Source organism: Bombyx mori, chromosome 12 (genome assembly GCF_030269925.1).
Source record: "Bombyx mori chromosome 12, ASM3026992v2".
NCBI classification, from domain to species: domain Eukaryota; kingdom Metazoa; phylum Arthropoda; class Insecta; order Lepidoptera; family Bombycidae; genus Bombyx; species Bombyx mori.
In genome coordinates this window covers 8,656,454-8,672,238 of record NC_085118.1, presented here as the reverse complement: position 1 = coordinate 8,672,238, position 15,785 = coordinate 8,656,454, and the positions used below count along the sequence as shown (strand labels likewise).

The window sequence follows — 15,785 nt, the reverse complement described above, 5'->3', positions numbered from 1 at the left end:
AATGCGACGTACTACAAATTTAACTCACAAACAACAAAACAAAACAACAGAACAGGTAGAACAAAACACACCCAATGTTTTAGAATGTTTTGCGGTAGGCAGCGGCTTGGCTCTGCCCCTGGCATTGCTGAAGTCCATGGGCGACGGTAACCACTCACCATCAGGTGGGCCGTATGCCTACAAAGGCAATAAAAAAAAAAAAAAATAGAAAATACGTACATAACATCAATTAGTAACGAGATCGTGTATAGCCAATCTACAAAATAATTCTCAACAAACTACAGAACAATTTTAGAACGTAAAATCGCGTCATATTCGATAGGGTTAATAATGAAGTAAAAGATAAAATCATTTAAAACGCCAATCGCTACGCACGTTGTTGACCTTAAACGATGATCTAATAAAAGCGGATGATGTTAAATGTATTTAATTCAATCTTCCATAATCTAACTCGAACGAAAAAAACGTGTTTCATTGTGCCAAGGTCAATCAGTACTAAGCAGTCGGTGCGGCTACGCGGTCCTGTGGGAAAATTTCAACGCAGTACTTGAAAATTCTTGCTTAATAAATACATGTACCTCTACGATCGAACGAATGGTCTGTGTGTTTTTTTGGGTGTCAGACATATAAATTAAACAGGCTAACTTTGTTCACACTTTGCTTTAATCTGCCAATTTTACATTGATGCGTTTGGTTCTTGATTTATTCATAATTACTTTGGACTTCTTATACAAATTTTTACACACAACGCTACCGCGATGTAATTTTGTTAGCCTGTGACATCTATTGACGACATTTGTCAACTGTTGAATTTATAACTTAACAATATTTTAATGGTTTGCAATATAAACCTCATATTTAATAATAATTCTTAATATGTACAGGACTCTATATAATCATATAAATAATCAGAAACCTTACACTCTATATAATCATATTAATATAAATAATCATAAACCTTACAGCTCGGCCATCCTACCTAAAGCGAGACCCTTCGCTTTGAGATCAAGAAAAAAAAACAAAATATATATGTTACAAAAAAAATAATAATAATAAATGCAATTAATTATACACTAGGTTTATATATGACGTGTAACATTTTTTTTAAACATTTTTTTTGCTATAAATACTAAGTACATACACATATCTATCGCTAAATCGTTTCCATGGTTTTAAGTTCTATCAAAATAATAATTAAAATAACAATTTCTTTCTTAAGTAACTAAATGTCAAACATAAACTGAGTAATCAAGTATCTAATCACTGTCATCAACACTATAACTAGATTCATCAGATTCTAATTCTCTACAGAACGACATCCAAGGCTGAATCTTATCAATAGATACAACTGCTTCATACCTTCTACCTTTTTTGCGAGTCATTGGTATATCTTCTACCACGAACCTATCATTGGGAAGAACCTTTAGTATACGATAAGGGCCTTGGTACTTAACAGAGAGCTTTTGAGATTTTCCATCGTGCGGAGCCTGCCTTGCTAAGCGTACTAAATCCCCTTCTTGGTACTGCCTCGCTGGTTTCCTATGCTTATTAAAATTGACTGCATCTTTAACTTGTTGCTGTTTTTTTTTTTTTTTTACTAGCCTGTTGTCTGACTTCCGCCAATTCCTCAATGGGAGTCCTATTTAGGGTGTCATTGATTACCGTACTAAGTATGCTTTCCGTTCTATTAATTATGTTAAATCCAAATAGTAGCTCAGAGGGGCTCTTTTGGGTAGTTTTATGTCGAGCTGTGTTCATACCAACCTGTATATCAGTGATGTGGTTGTCCCACGACTTGTCGTCGCCGCCGTGATTGGCTGTCGATAGAGCATCTAAAATCGTTCTATTAAACCTTTCTACTTGCCCGTTTGCTCGAGGCGTTGCAACGGCATTTACAATATGTTTGATCCCGTAAGAGGTCGTAAAATCTTGAAACGCCTTACTGGTGAAACTCGTACCTTTATCTTTTCGATTGGGTGGAGTTCTCCTTCTCGTTTATCACCTGGAGCTTTGTGGTACGCGCACTCAAGGCAGGAGGTAACATACTTCCGGACGAGACGCCGCATTTTCGCGAACCAATAATGGCCTCGGATGCGCTGTAGGGTTCTTTCAAAACCACAATGGCCAACGTCATCGTGGTTCATTTTTAAAATTTGCCAGCGTACACTTTTGGGTACCAGCCATTTTATTTCGTCACCTACCACGCGGTAAACATGGACATTCTTCAGTCTGTAGTTTTTGTGTATGTCCGCTACCTCCGCCGATGAAGGGTCAGAAAGAATCCTTTTGATTTTATTTATCTCGTCATCTGCAGTTTGTACCGTCGTAATCCAGTCCTGTTCGATTTGCTGTATTTGTAAAACATCTAGTACATGTGTTACCTGAGGAAGAATTGACTGGGTTTCTGCTTAGGGCATTCGCGTGTGCCATGCTAACACCAGGCCGGTACTCGATTGTACAGTCGTACTTCTGAAGTTGGACCCACCACCTAGCTATGCGAGGTATCAAGTCACGCTTAGTTAGAGTGGACCTGAGTGCATTGCAATCGGTCAAGATTTTAAATGGTATTCCCACTAAATAAACCCTAAACTGATTGAGAGATGCAATGACCGCCAAAGTTTCGAGCTCGTACGAATGAAACTTGCGTTCGTCAGCGGTAGTTTTCCTGCTGAAGTAGGAAACTGGTTGCAATGCACCATTACAGTTACGCTGCAGTAAAATACCCGCTAGGCCTTCTTTGCAAGCGTCCGTATGTAGCTCGGTTTCGGACTTAGGATCGTATAGAGCTAGCACCGGTCACTCCACCAGAGCGCTTTTAGTGCCTGTGAACGCCTGATCCTGTTCGGCCAACCCCAGTTAGCGTCTTTCTTCAGTAAATCCGTTAACGGTGCAGTTATCGTAACATATCCCTGTATAAACCGTCTGAAGAACCCAGACATACCCAGAAATTGACGCAATTCGTGCTGATTGGTAGGTGTTGGGAATTTTGAGACGGCTTCAGTTTTTTCTTTACTACCTGGGCGGATACCATTAGCACTCACTTCAAACCCTAGAAAGTCTATGACATTCAAAAAGAAATAGCACTTACTTAATTTCAGTGTGAGAACTTCGCCTAGTCTTTGGATGCCTTCCCTAAAATCCTTGGATGGTATCAGTATGTCATCCATGTAGACAACAGCATATTTAATTTGGGCCTCCTTTAATATTTTATGGATTGTCCTTTGGAACACAGATGGTGCATTAACTAGTCCGAAAGGCATGCGGTTGTATTCATACTGCCCATCAAGTGTTACAAAGGCAGTTTTACTACGGGAGGCCTCGGCGACTGGTGTTTGATAGTACCCGGAAGCAAGGTCCAATGACGTAAATAGGGTGTTACCGGATAATAGGTCCAACTGATCCTCGACTCTTGGTAGGGGGTAGTGTTCCTTTTTGGGCTTTCTGTTTAGAGCTCGATAGTCCACATACAATCGTTTCTCACTATTCTTTTTTTTGTACCAGGACTATAGGACTGGCATATGATGAAGATGACTCCCTAGCTCTACCATTATCTACCATCTCCTTAACCATGTCTCTTACTAATTGTCGCTCAGTATGTGACATACGGCATGGGCGATACACGACTGGTTCCGTGTCGTTAAGGTCGATAACCATCTCAGTGATGTTGGTAAACCCAAGGTCCTTGAGCCCACTTGAGAAGCAATCGCTATGCTGAAATAATAACTTTTGTAGTTCTTCGGGCTGCTGTTTTGTTAGCTCAGGATTGCAACTGATCTCTTCATCCAGTCCCCTATCGGTAAGAACGCTACAAGATTGGAAAAAAGGTGTTGGATGCGTATTACGCAGTGCTCGTGTTAAGAGAGTGTCCTTCTTTATACAAACCTTGTTTGACGAGGCATTATAAATTAAAAGCGCTGTGCGGCTGTCTTTTATCTCGTACGTACCGGGAAAAAGATAGTACTCTTTTCCTTCAGCACCCCTTAACGAGCCATGGACGTAGATGCTACCGTTTCCCTGCCCATCAGCATTAACAATTATGGGACGTACAACGTTACCATCTATTTCCGTGTCATCTTCCACTATGAGTCTTATTTTAGTACACGCGAGTCTTTCAAATACGATCTTAGTCGGCGTTTTAGTCATTATAATATCAGGCTTCTCTGTAAAGGAATGTCCAAGTAATGCAGAGTAACTTAGTACATAATCTTCTACTACATATATTTCAATAGTTTTTTTTAACCCTTGAACTTCTACACTCACGGTAGCTACACCTAAAGGGCAAGTCAGGTTTCCTCCTATTCCTCTTAATACCGGCATACCTTCCCTCACATCGATATTCAGGTTCAACTCCTTAGCGGTACTCTGTCTAATTAACGAGCATTGACTCCCTAAATCTACATGACACTTGACCCCTGAGTTGTTAATCTTTATATCCAGTATATATTTATCAATAGCACTATCATCGCCAGTTACATTAGATACTTGTTTTTGTTCATTATTTTTATCTAAGGCCTGACTATCGTCTTTATTAATCGGAGTTTTATTTTTTTAAACAGTTAATCGCCTAATGACCAATCCTCCCGCAGGTCGTACACTTCGCGATAAGTTTTGTACATTTAAAGCTAGGGTGACCTATTTCGTTGCAATTGAAGCAACGGATTCCGTTATTACTAGGGCCCGCCCTGCTCGTGCCAGATTGATTTGTTTTTTTCAGGTTGGCATCGTTAATGGAGTCACGAACTTTGCCTACCTTCACGGTTCTAAAGTATTTGAGCACTTGCTCAGGTTGCTTAAATTGAGCGGCTTGAGCACCCACTTTAACGGCACGATCTTCAACCCCGTACAGCAAACAGTCTACCACTTCCTTGCCATAAATTTTGCAACGATTTAACAAGTTCATTTTCGCATGATAGTAATGTTCAAACGACTCACCGTATCTAACTGTTTTTGCTAACATTTTATGCAATAACTCAGCATAGTTCTCGCTTTGGGGAAAAGATTCTATAAGTTTTTGTTTCCACTCAGTCCATGTAAAATAATAGGCTAGATAAGCCCTGATACCAAGTTTTAGCGACACCAGAAAGCTTGGGCAAGGAATAGTGGATAATTTCCCTGTCTTCCCACCCATATATGTGAGCTCATTCTTCCACTTTCGTCAGCCAAGTAAGGATAGTTTGTTCCTTTGCCATTGGGTCAAATTCGGGGATAACATTTGTGTTGAACGTAAGTTTGGGCTTATCTGAACCTTTTATTTTGTCAAGAATATTCAAGAATTTATCTACTAATACCTTTGTATCTGAACCGTCGTCCTCCTTACCACGCTCAACCTTGCGCGGAAGCTGCGGTGACCCCATATCAGATCCTGAAGAGGAAGACACATGCCGTCTCCTCTGTCCTGTCCTTGTCCTTGTTTTCCATCTCCTTCTTTCGTATTCGTCCCTGTCATCAGAGCCGCTTGATTGTTGCCTGCTCGACCGCTGCTTACGCGATCGTCGTTCACTCGATCGCTTTCCACGCAACCGTTCTCTTCGAATCATCGTGTCCTTGTCCATTTTATCAAATGTTACATATTGCTCTATGCTCGAGCTCCTCCTTCTAATTCTTTCCTGTCGCCCTACATCCTCAACCTCGGATGCTCCATGCTCTATCCTCGAGCACATCCTCCTAATCCTTTCCTGTTGACCTACATCCTTAACCTCGGATGCTCCTTGGTCACTCCCATGTGTTAGTCCTTCCCCTCGACTAAGCACATGGACCCTACATCCTAACCTCGGATGCTCCTTGCTCTATCCGCGAGCTCATCCTCCCAATCCTTCCCTGTTGACCTACACCCTCAGCCTTGGATGCTCCTTGGTCACTCCCATGTGTTAGCCCTTCCCCTCGACTAAGCACATGTGACCTACATCCTCAGCCTCGGATGCTCCTTGGTCATTCCCTATGTGTTAGTCCTTCCCCTCGACTAAGCACATGGGCTCCTTTTATCATTAAGCCACTTCCTCTTACTAGCCGAGCACCAGACCCTTCTCCTCGGCTAGTGTCGTCCTCCACGTCACAGATGATGAGCGTAACTGAAACTCACATTGTGGAGCTTAGAATGATGATAATTATAAACTGCTTTAACCGGGTTTAATAATTGCAAAAAGTAGAATAGGGTAATTTAAATGGCATAATATCGGGTACATTCCGAAAAGCTAGAAGAGGACTCCTCGTGGAACGGGGAACAGAAAAGAAAATAAACTTTATTATGCATGTGCATTCATCGAAAATCATGTATTTCCAAAGACCTGACGCACTCTAATATATTTATGTAAACATTTAAACCAATGCAATAACGAGTGTCGTTAGATTCTAATAGAGCCTATAAAACCCTTAACTTTTTCGTCACCATGTAAATAAAACGGCAGGTGGGTAGAATGAATTTGTTGTTTTAAGTTTAATTACTTATATTAAGTCAAAGTTATAATCGTCATTGATTTCTTCATTGGTTCTTCGTCATTGGTTTATTCAACCCAACGCACATGTGATCATTACGTGGTCGATTGTTCAGTGCGCTTGCACTGATCGGTTACAAGGCAATAATAAAAAATGACTCAGTGCGGGTTTGTATTATGAAGAGGAACAAGACAAAGAAAATTCATATAAAAAAAAAAAAAATCACAACCATCAGAATTTTCAATATCACTGAATCAGATGTAAATAATTAATAATAACTTACGTTTTACCGATCCGTGGGCGTAGTAAGGTTAGTTTTCTAGAGCCTTATTTATCCCGCTTCTGACCTTTTGGGTGTCAGACATATAAATTAAACAGGCTAACTTTGTTCACACTTTGCTTTAATCTGCCAATTTTACATTGATGCGTTTGGTTCTTGATTTATTCATAATTACTTTGGACTTCTTATACAAATTTTTACACACAACGCTACCGCGATGTAATTTTGTTAGCCTGTGACATCTATTGACGACATTTGTCAACTGTTGAATTTATAACTTAACAATATTTTAATGGTTTGCAATATAAACCTCATATTTAATAATAATTCTTAATATGTACAGGACTCTATATAATCATATAAATAATCAGAAACCTTACACTCTATATAATCATATTAATATAAATAATCATAAACCTTACAGTTTAGTGCGAGTTTCTCCCTAGCTGCAAACGAAGGGCAGCTGTTCCAACTTCATACAAATTTGAGTTAACTTTTACGCGATCGAGAAGTTAAAAACTCGCACTAAGCACACTGGTCTTATTTGATTTATTTTAGTATCGAACAACCCACCCGAGTCAGCCACCGGCTCCCAAGTACATCACCAATGCTAGGGTTAAAATGACGATAATTCAATATTATTTTTAATCACGTTTGAAGAAATACATATTTTTATGATACAAAGAAGTCTTGGTGTTTAGGTAACGTTTCTTCAATGCCAAAGACACCAATCTTGACCCATAAGCACATGAAGAAACAGGAGATTGCGACAGAAATTGGCAAAACAGTATCCGTCCGATCAGCCAGTAAAACTTGCGTTTCATATACATTATACAGTAGTACTGAGTGTGCATCCGATAAACCACGTATTTTAAAATTGATAATGTCTCGAATCAATTCTCGTTTTAAAATGATTTCACCTTGAAAAAATTAAAAGTAAAATAATACTGAATTGATTACGGTGGTTTCTGTTTATATTTTATTTCTCTATTTATATTATATTTTTATTTCGTTGATCAATTTTATTCAAGTTGGAATTTTAAATTGTTCAAAACTTTTTTACTAAGAAATCTTTGTTGTTGATAAACTAAAGCTCTACAAATACAAAACCAAACATAATAAAATATTCCACGATCGAGAGACTCACGAGCCCGTATTAAATTTCCGTGACCTGACACGTTGAAAACAATAAAAATAAAAACTATCCAATGAATATCGGACTTGCACAACGAGGGTTTTGTTACCTTATTAAAGGAACTTCAATAAAAGTTACATTTTTAAAAACCACACGTATAAGAGTGGATTTATCTCGAAGGTTAAGGAATACGTGTTCACAATAAAATTAAAGAGTATGTGCCTTCTCTTTTCAAAGGTACGTAGTTCCCTGTTTCCGCTTTAAATAATAGCTACTATATACACTATTACACACACTACTGTATACATATAACAGCTATTGATTGAACGGTTGTTAAATTTATAAGCGATACTGAATCAATTTAATGGTACAGCGAGCTCAAGGAATATGATTTTTTTGGAAAAGGCATTCTTTTTTTTTCCTACCTATGCTGATAGCCTTGAGAGGCTATTTCAGCTTCACCCTAACCTTTATAGGTGAGCTCACGGGGCTCAACCGGAGAGTTGCTAACACTGACCCTAGCAAGAGCAGTGCTTCGCAGAATCTACCACCGGATCGGAAACGCGACCCACTGAGAAGATCCGGCAAGAAACTCAGTGGGCTGTGTCTATGGGTTAGTTCGCTCGGGGTTCGACGAGGACGATGACCGGAGGCATTCTAGTGTTGACTGATATCCCCAACCTGAGTTTTTCGCCGGATCTTTTCAGTGGGCCGCGATTCCGATCCGGTAGTGTTATAGATTCAGCGAAGCACTGCTCTGGCTGGGGCTGGTGTTAGTAATTCAGTTTGAGTCCGCGAGCTCACCTACCGTTTCACGTGAAGTTGGAATAGCACCTAGGCTACCAGTAATTAGGTAGGGGGAAAAACTGATACGTAGTATATTGGAATGCGAACCTCTTCCAGGATGAAGGATTGTAATCGGGTAGAAAAATTAAAACAGGTCATAACATAACTCAGGTCTCTTAGCGGGTGGCGGCATTCATATTGCATATGTTCTCCGGCATGATGCATACGGACTCCGTTAACCACTTAAAGCCAGGTGGGCCGTGAGCACGTTCTACAGTCAAAGGATTAGAAAATCAAATGTGCCTTTCAAAAGACAAAATAGTCGTTATCCTAAAGGATTCATTGCCACAATTCAATCTTCAATTTAAACTTCACTCTGTTGCCTCGAAGGGTGACAATATTCACGATGACATAGGTTCTGATAACGAAAAAAAATTGTACCAACTGCAAAATCAAAAACTTTGAACGATTTTAATTATTTTTACTACTAGGTCATGATGTGCACTTCGCTAACCATATACACCAGGTGGGCAGTGAGCCAGTTCTCCCGTCAACGCATCAAAAAAAAACATAACCTAAGAACCAAAACAGTTGGGAACAATTCCGATCGGCGTCAACCTGGTGACCTAAAGAGAGAAGAAACATAAGACAAACGTAGATGCAATGTTCATGACAATAACCAATTAAGTGTGGTACAATAAAAAATTAACCGTTAGACGGTACAGTCTCTGGGGTCGTGGAATGAGAATAGCATTATTGAGATCAGACGCTGCATTAAGAAAATTAGATTTTTAAATTTAGGTGGCCCGGTGGCCTCTCCAGTTTTACCAGGACATGTGGGCGAAAATTGTAACTGTATACTCGCATTTAGACAAAATAAATAATAAATTATACGTGTAAACGTTATAATGATACACTATCCTATCGATGATATTAACAAGATATTACGAGTACTTCACCACGATCCATCTCAGTATTACCTTACTTGGCCAATTAATTTTCTACTGGACGTATTGTGAGCTCGCTGAGCTAGGTAACAAACACCATTTGAACTATTTCTGCGGCCAATCAGTCATGGGTTTCGGTTTGGAGAATTGGACAATATAAATAGGACTTTCATCTCGTTTTTCGGGTAATCTCTTAAGCTCGACTTTTTTTTTTATTGCTTTGATGGGTGGACGAGCTCAAAGCCCACCTGGCGTTAAGTCGCTACCGGAGCCCATAGACATCTACAACGTAAGTGCACTTCCCAACTTGAGAAATAAGTTATAAGATCTCAAGTATAGTTACAACGGCAGACTATCCTTCAGACCGAAACGCATTACTGCTTCACGACAGAAATAGGCAGAGCGGTGGTACCTACCCGCGCGGACTCACAAGAGGTCCTACCACCAATAAAAAGTTAAGTTGTTCCATTTAAGTTGTTACTGAAAATGGATTAAGTAATTAAGTAGTTGAACTGAAAAACCTTTTTCGTAGTCGATATAATACAAGATTTGTTATTTAAATTCACTGGGTTGGACATGTAAATCTATAATTTTCATACAAGACACCGATTCTAGATCCGAATGGTAGAATTTTAATTGGCAGACCAGCTTGCGCTCCTTTCGTTTGGTTAACTGGCATAGATTATGCAAATACAGGTGTTTAATTCAATAAAAATAAAATACACATATTAACAAGTATCTAATACCTTTACTCATAAAATATAAAACAAATAAATTGATATGAAATTTTTTAAATAGACATAAGTACATAAATTATATGTACGTATACATATTATTACACCATGAATATGTTTTATCTACTCGAATAAGTGAAATAATAGTTTTAGTATAAAATTATTGTGAAACTAGAGAAGCAATATGTAACCTAATGAAGTATTCTTAATTCAAATGTCAATCATGTCGTGTACACACATTTGTTCACTTCTCTTGGTGATTTTCAGCTCTACGCGCATACAAAGAATAATTTTAATTCAATAATGCACCAATTCTTATCATTTTACTTAGTTATCATCCACGTATTTATATTATGTGTTAATAATATAAATCTTTGTAAGAAGGAACATATGTATGATAGTTATGTAGTTAAAAGGTATCGTTGCTGTTAAGCCAAAGGAATATTAATTTTACGTACTCAAAGTTCAAAACGGCGCGTCAGTAATAGTTTCCAGAAATCTATTTAATGTGTTTTCTTAAGCAATTAGCGAAAGTTAAGCGGCGAAGCGTCACGGAATTCACGTAAATCTTCAAATAACTAAACAAATAACTTATATAAGACTATATTTTTCAAATAGCTTTTGATGGCGAGCCTAGTTACAATGTTTTACATATCAACCCTCGATGTCAAAGAACCTTGTTCAGAATCATTGTATTGATTTACGTGGAAAAGAAACTTGGGCAAACTTCGAAATGGAAAGCAATTACACTTTCGCCAACAGTGAGACGCTAGAATACAAAATAAGCTTGAGTTAGCTTTAGGAGAAATTAAGTGTCGTTACTGCAGTACCTACGTTATTTTACAGGTCATTGTGATTTATGTAAAATATTCAAATAATTATAGATTCAATTTTTTTTTTCTTTCTTGTGTCACTATATATATTATTATGTGAAAACATTACCGAACTGGCGATAATGATTAGTCATCATCGCTATCACTTATCCAAACATTACATCATACATAGAAAATGTCACTTATTATTCTTTTAGAAAGCCAGTATTCCAAACAACGCAATGTTATGTCCCCTAATAAATAATCTCGTTATTTGAACGTAGATTATTTTGTACAACAACGTGAATGAAGTCAACGACCTTGTTACGACTAATTTAAGTATTAGTTCAGCAATATTCTCTACGAAACACTCACGATTGTAAGTGGTAAGATTAATGATTGTTGTATAGGTTTTTATAAAGAGACCTATTCTTGTTGCGTTTTATACCTTAATAGATTTCATTCCAATGTTAGCAGGAACTAAAGGTTGAATAATGCAAGGTGTTGCAGTAAATAATTCTTTTTCTATTTTCATATTCTGAAGAATATTACTAAATACTTCTTTAGTTTCTTTCGTCAATTAATTTGTAGGTAATTTTGGGGCGTAAAACATTATTCGTAAGAATTCAATAACGACTAAAATTTTTAATTAGATAGTGTTAATAGTGATCGAAATCATCCTAGAACATATGACTTGAGATCAATCAGAAATATGTTCACATACAAAGGGGGTTAAAAACTTGACACGTAGTACTTTATGGGGTGTATCAGACAAGTAAATTAGAATAAGAGCTACATGCTGTATTTGCAATAAGATCTCAATACAGAATGTAAATTCTATGAGACATCGATGATGCGGAGGTTTCAAATAGACAAAACATTTTTTTCTCCGCCAATCCTGAACGGATGTTGATTAATTTGATTGAAATGATTGTTTCTTGTTTTAATCGATGGGGATTTCGTACGATGTTTGTTTTTTCTCAAATTATAATATTGTTATGGTTTCAGACGAAAATTTAATGGCGCTGCTTAAACTTTTTTCTTACTAGTAGGTAAACTAAATTCCGGGATTAGCGCCATAATATGATAGTCAAAATTACAAGATTACGGAGAACAAATCTTATAAAGTAAAGCTCAGGCAATAATTAATAAAAAAACCTTAGGTTTTCTTTTCAATATTTTTAAAAACAGTTTCAGCAGACAAGTTCACGGTCCACTTTGCCGTAATGTCTAACGTAGCTCATAGACACAACGAATGTGAATACCTTCAAACTCCTTAAGGTATGATGTTAAATTCTCGTACCAGTTGTATTATTTGCAATGTATTTACCGGTTTGACGTATTATCTATCTTGTTATTACAACAGCCACATAATTTATTTACATTAAACTATTCTATGCAAATTCCTAAAAATACGAACGTAAAAATAATTAAATGATCAACAAAGTAGATATTGACTAACATTAAACTCTCTTCCATTTTAATAAGGTCTACATATGTTTCTTTTTAACCATATCGACAGTTTCATCATACACGGTGTTAAATAACATTCAAGGTTAGTTCAATAAGTGTTATAATATCGATTGCCGATTGCTGCAACTTTGATTCCAATCAAACAGATCTAATATAACATTTTTAAATGTATCTCTTATTGTTCATTGAGGGTCCCTATTATAGTAACTCATACCAATTTTGGATTTTATAGAAAAAAACAGTACTATAGACATAGACTCTGGTTTGTCTGCATAGACTAAAGATTTCGCGTAGCCCCACAGAAAGTAGTCGAACGGTGTTAAGTCACACGATCTCGGTGGCCAGCTGATGTCGCCACCACGCGAGATGACGAAGCCTTCGAATTTCTCATTCAATAAATTTAATGTTTTCCGTGCAGTATGGCAAGTGGCGCCTGTTGGAACAACATGTTTGTGAGATCCATACCATCTGTCCTAGGCCACAAAAAGTTTGTTATCGTCGTCCGATATCGGTCACCATTGACAGTCTTTGCGCATCTTCAAAGAAATAAGGGCCGATGATACCGCTGGACAAGCGGCTAAGTATGTGTTCATGCCAAATTTGACAGCTATCACTTTACCAAGATGGCCGCTATGAACTGTCAAATTTGGAGCGTCCCTATTGAAAAACCATACCTATAGGTACATATCTTTTTTAGAGAATTATTCAAACCAAGTGCCGAATGAACTAACCGGTATTCAGTTCTGCTATATTCATGAAAGAATACATTTATAAATCATGTTGAATTCTGGCTAGGTATTGGAAATAATATCTGTGAAACACTTTATGTAGGTACATAAATCTAACCTCAGTTTTAGATTAGATAATTGTTTGGTGTAGTAAAGAATCAGACTCGCTGAATTTTATGTTAAACGCTAACCTTGGAATGAAATTTGAATGATACCGGAAGATTTTAAATGCGTCCTCGTAAGAATTGGTTTCATTTAGTTACAGGCAAAATACAACAACACAAAGGAAGACGCACTAAATGTAGGAAGTGAGTTGATATTCGGAAATCAAAAGTTAACTATTTTTGTTCAAGGCGCTCAGTCTGCTCTTGAGACAGAACTGGCATGCGTAGAGATCTGTAATTAATTCAAGTGCATTATTTAATTTTTTTCATTAATTCAAGAGAGTTTTAACATTTTCCAAAAATAACTTAACAAGGCTTTGTATTTTTTTTAATTATATAGGATGTTGGATATCTAAAAACGACGGTAAAAATGTTCTTATGTTTTTTAGTAAGCACGTGACTTTTTTTCGTAAATGATATATCTCTTTAAATATCTATGGCAGCCTATGGCTGATGGCTGATCTAGCAAAATATGTATTAACTACAATGAAAATTTTCTCATATTTTTTGGAAGGTATTATTGGTGGTTTTTCCAGCTCCACTGGCACAGGTAGGGGCTCAGCCAGGACTATTTCTCATTATCGAGGCAGCGAGAGTTTGTTTTAAAATGAGATAAATATATTTCGAAAACTAAAAAAAAACACAATTAAATAACAAGCCGAACTAAAATTCATACAAAAATTTATTTTATCTTAGTAATCGTAGTCAGGATATACAGTATGTGTAAAACAATTTATATATTATTATTTTTATTGCCCTTGTAGGCAGACGAGCATACGGCCCACCTGATGGCGAGTGGTTACCGTCGCCCGTGGACTGTGTTTGAAATCGATACTCGGAAGAAAAGAGACAAAAATAACTACATACATAATAAATAATAAAATAAATAATAATACAAAGATACTCAGAACAAAAGGAACAAAAATAAATACATGTCAATTTTTTATCTTAAGAACATTAAAACAGTGAAATCTGCGCAAGATTTTGTGCTAGGTATAAAATTATTCCAACACTGAGATACATTCTGCTGTTATAATTGCTAAATTCCTGAAAATCATTTCAAATCAAGTAATTTAGCATTAATGTTACTAAAACTCAACTGCTTGTGTAAATAGCAATTAATTCATCATATAATAAATCTAAATCTCTCTTTTTCAAAATATTTTGAATGTATGTACATATTTATTTCTACCGTATTGTAATTTGAACACATATTTCGGTGCCTACTTTTTTATTTATAAACTTAAAAATCGATCATACGATTCTTATCTTTTAAAATGAGGTTAGAATTATTGATAAGTTTATTATGAATGGACGCAAAATTCGAACTATGTTTAATATCGATCAACTTATTTAGTATAAGTAATATAATCGAACATGTTTTATTTATATGCTACCACAATTAAATTCCACTGTATAAAATAATTCCGAAGACATTGAAAGGTCAGACTTCAAGGACTTTGAGTATACATAATTTACACTTAATATAATCAATAATAAAAATGGAGACAACGATAAGCATTCTTAATGAGTCTGTTTTAATACAAGTGTACGCTTTTATATTTATGACACCCGCTACCGGGGACTAAAGTGAGGCTATGGTTGGTGATCTGGATTATTTTCTTACATTCACAAAATGAGGTTTAAGGGGATTCCGTCCTGGCTTATACACACACTGTTGCAAGTTTTTAATCGTAATTAATATGTTTATTATCTTATAGTTACAATATATCGGCAACTGCACAGTGTACAGGTACAGGTAATCTTTTTATTTTTTTTATTGCTTGGATGGGTGGACGACCTCACAGCCCACCTGGTTTTAAGTGGTTACTGGAGTCTATAGACATCTACAACGTAAATGCGCCACCCACCTTGAGATATAAGTTCTAAGGTCTCAAGTATAATTACAACGGCTGCCCCACCTTTCAAACCGAAACGCATTACTGCTTCACGGCAGAAATAGGCAGGGTGGTGGTACCTACCTGCGCGGACTCACAAGAGGTTCTACCATCAGTAAAAAGTAATCTGGCATTAAGTAGTTAGCGAAGCCAATATATAGTTCGACATGAATGCCGCCGTTCATTTTGAGATGAGATCTTTTAAACCTACAATTCAATTTAAAAAAATTCTGTTCTACCTTTCAGCCTGTGTGTGACTACTGGGTGGTAGAAATGGGCAGGCATCTATTATTGTCTAATGTCTACCCACGCGGGCTTCCAATACACCCTGATACCAGTAATAGGGAACATACTTTACAAAACCTCTGTATTTGATTTTGCACGATGCTATTTCTA

General features: G+C 36.9%; 2 protein-coding genes across 3 annotated transcripts in view; both read right to left on the bottom strand.

Moving 5' to 3' along the window:
* Nucleotides 1-15,785, bottom strand: part of LOC101746579 (uncharacterized) — a 105,200-nt gene that overhangs the window by 86,099 nt on the left and 3,316 nt on the right. The gene's annotated exons all lie outside the window — the stretch shown is intronic.
* On the bottom strand, nt 3,383-7,129 carry LOC134199843 (uncharacterized). Its single transcript, XM_062671436.1, has 2 exons — nt 6,716-7,129; nt 3,383-6,068 (listed from the first exon to the last, which is right to left on the bottom strand). The coding sequence occupies exon 2, from the start codon at nt 4,315-4,317 to the stop codon at nt 3,481-3,483; it is 837 nt and encodes a 278-aa protein (XP_062527420.1). The 5' UTR covers nt 4,318-6,068; nt 6,716-7,129; the 3' UTR covers nt 3,383-3,480.

What these genes read in the sequence shown, in the direction of transcription:
- LOC134199843 (XM_062671436.1), bottom strand. Translation starts at nt 4,317, where the DNA reads ATGCCGGTATTAAGAGGAATAGGAGGAAACCTGACTTGCCCTTTAGGT.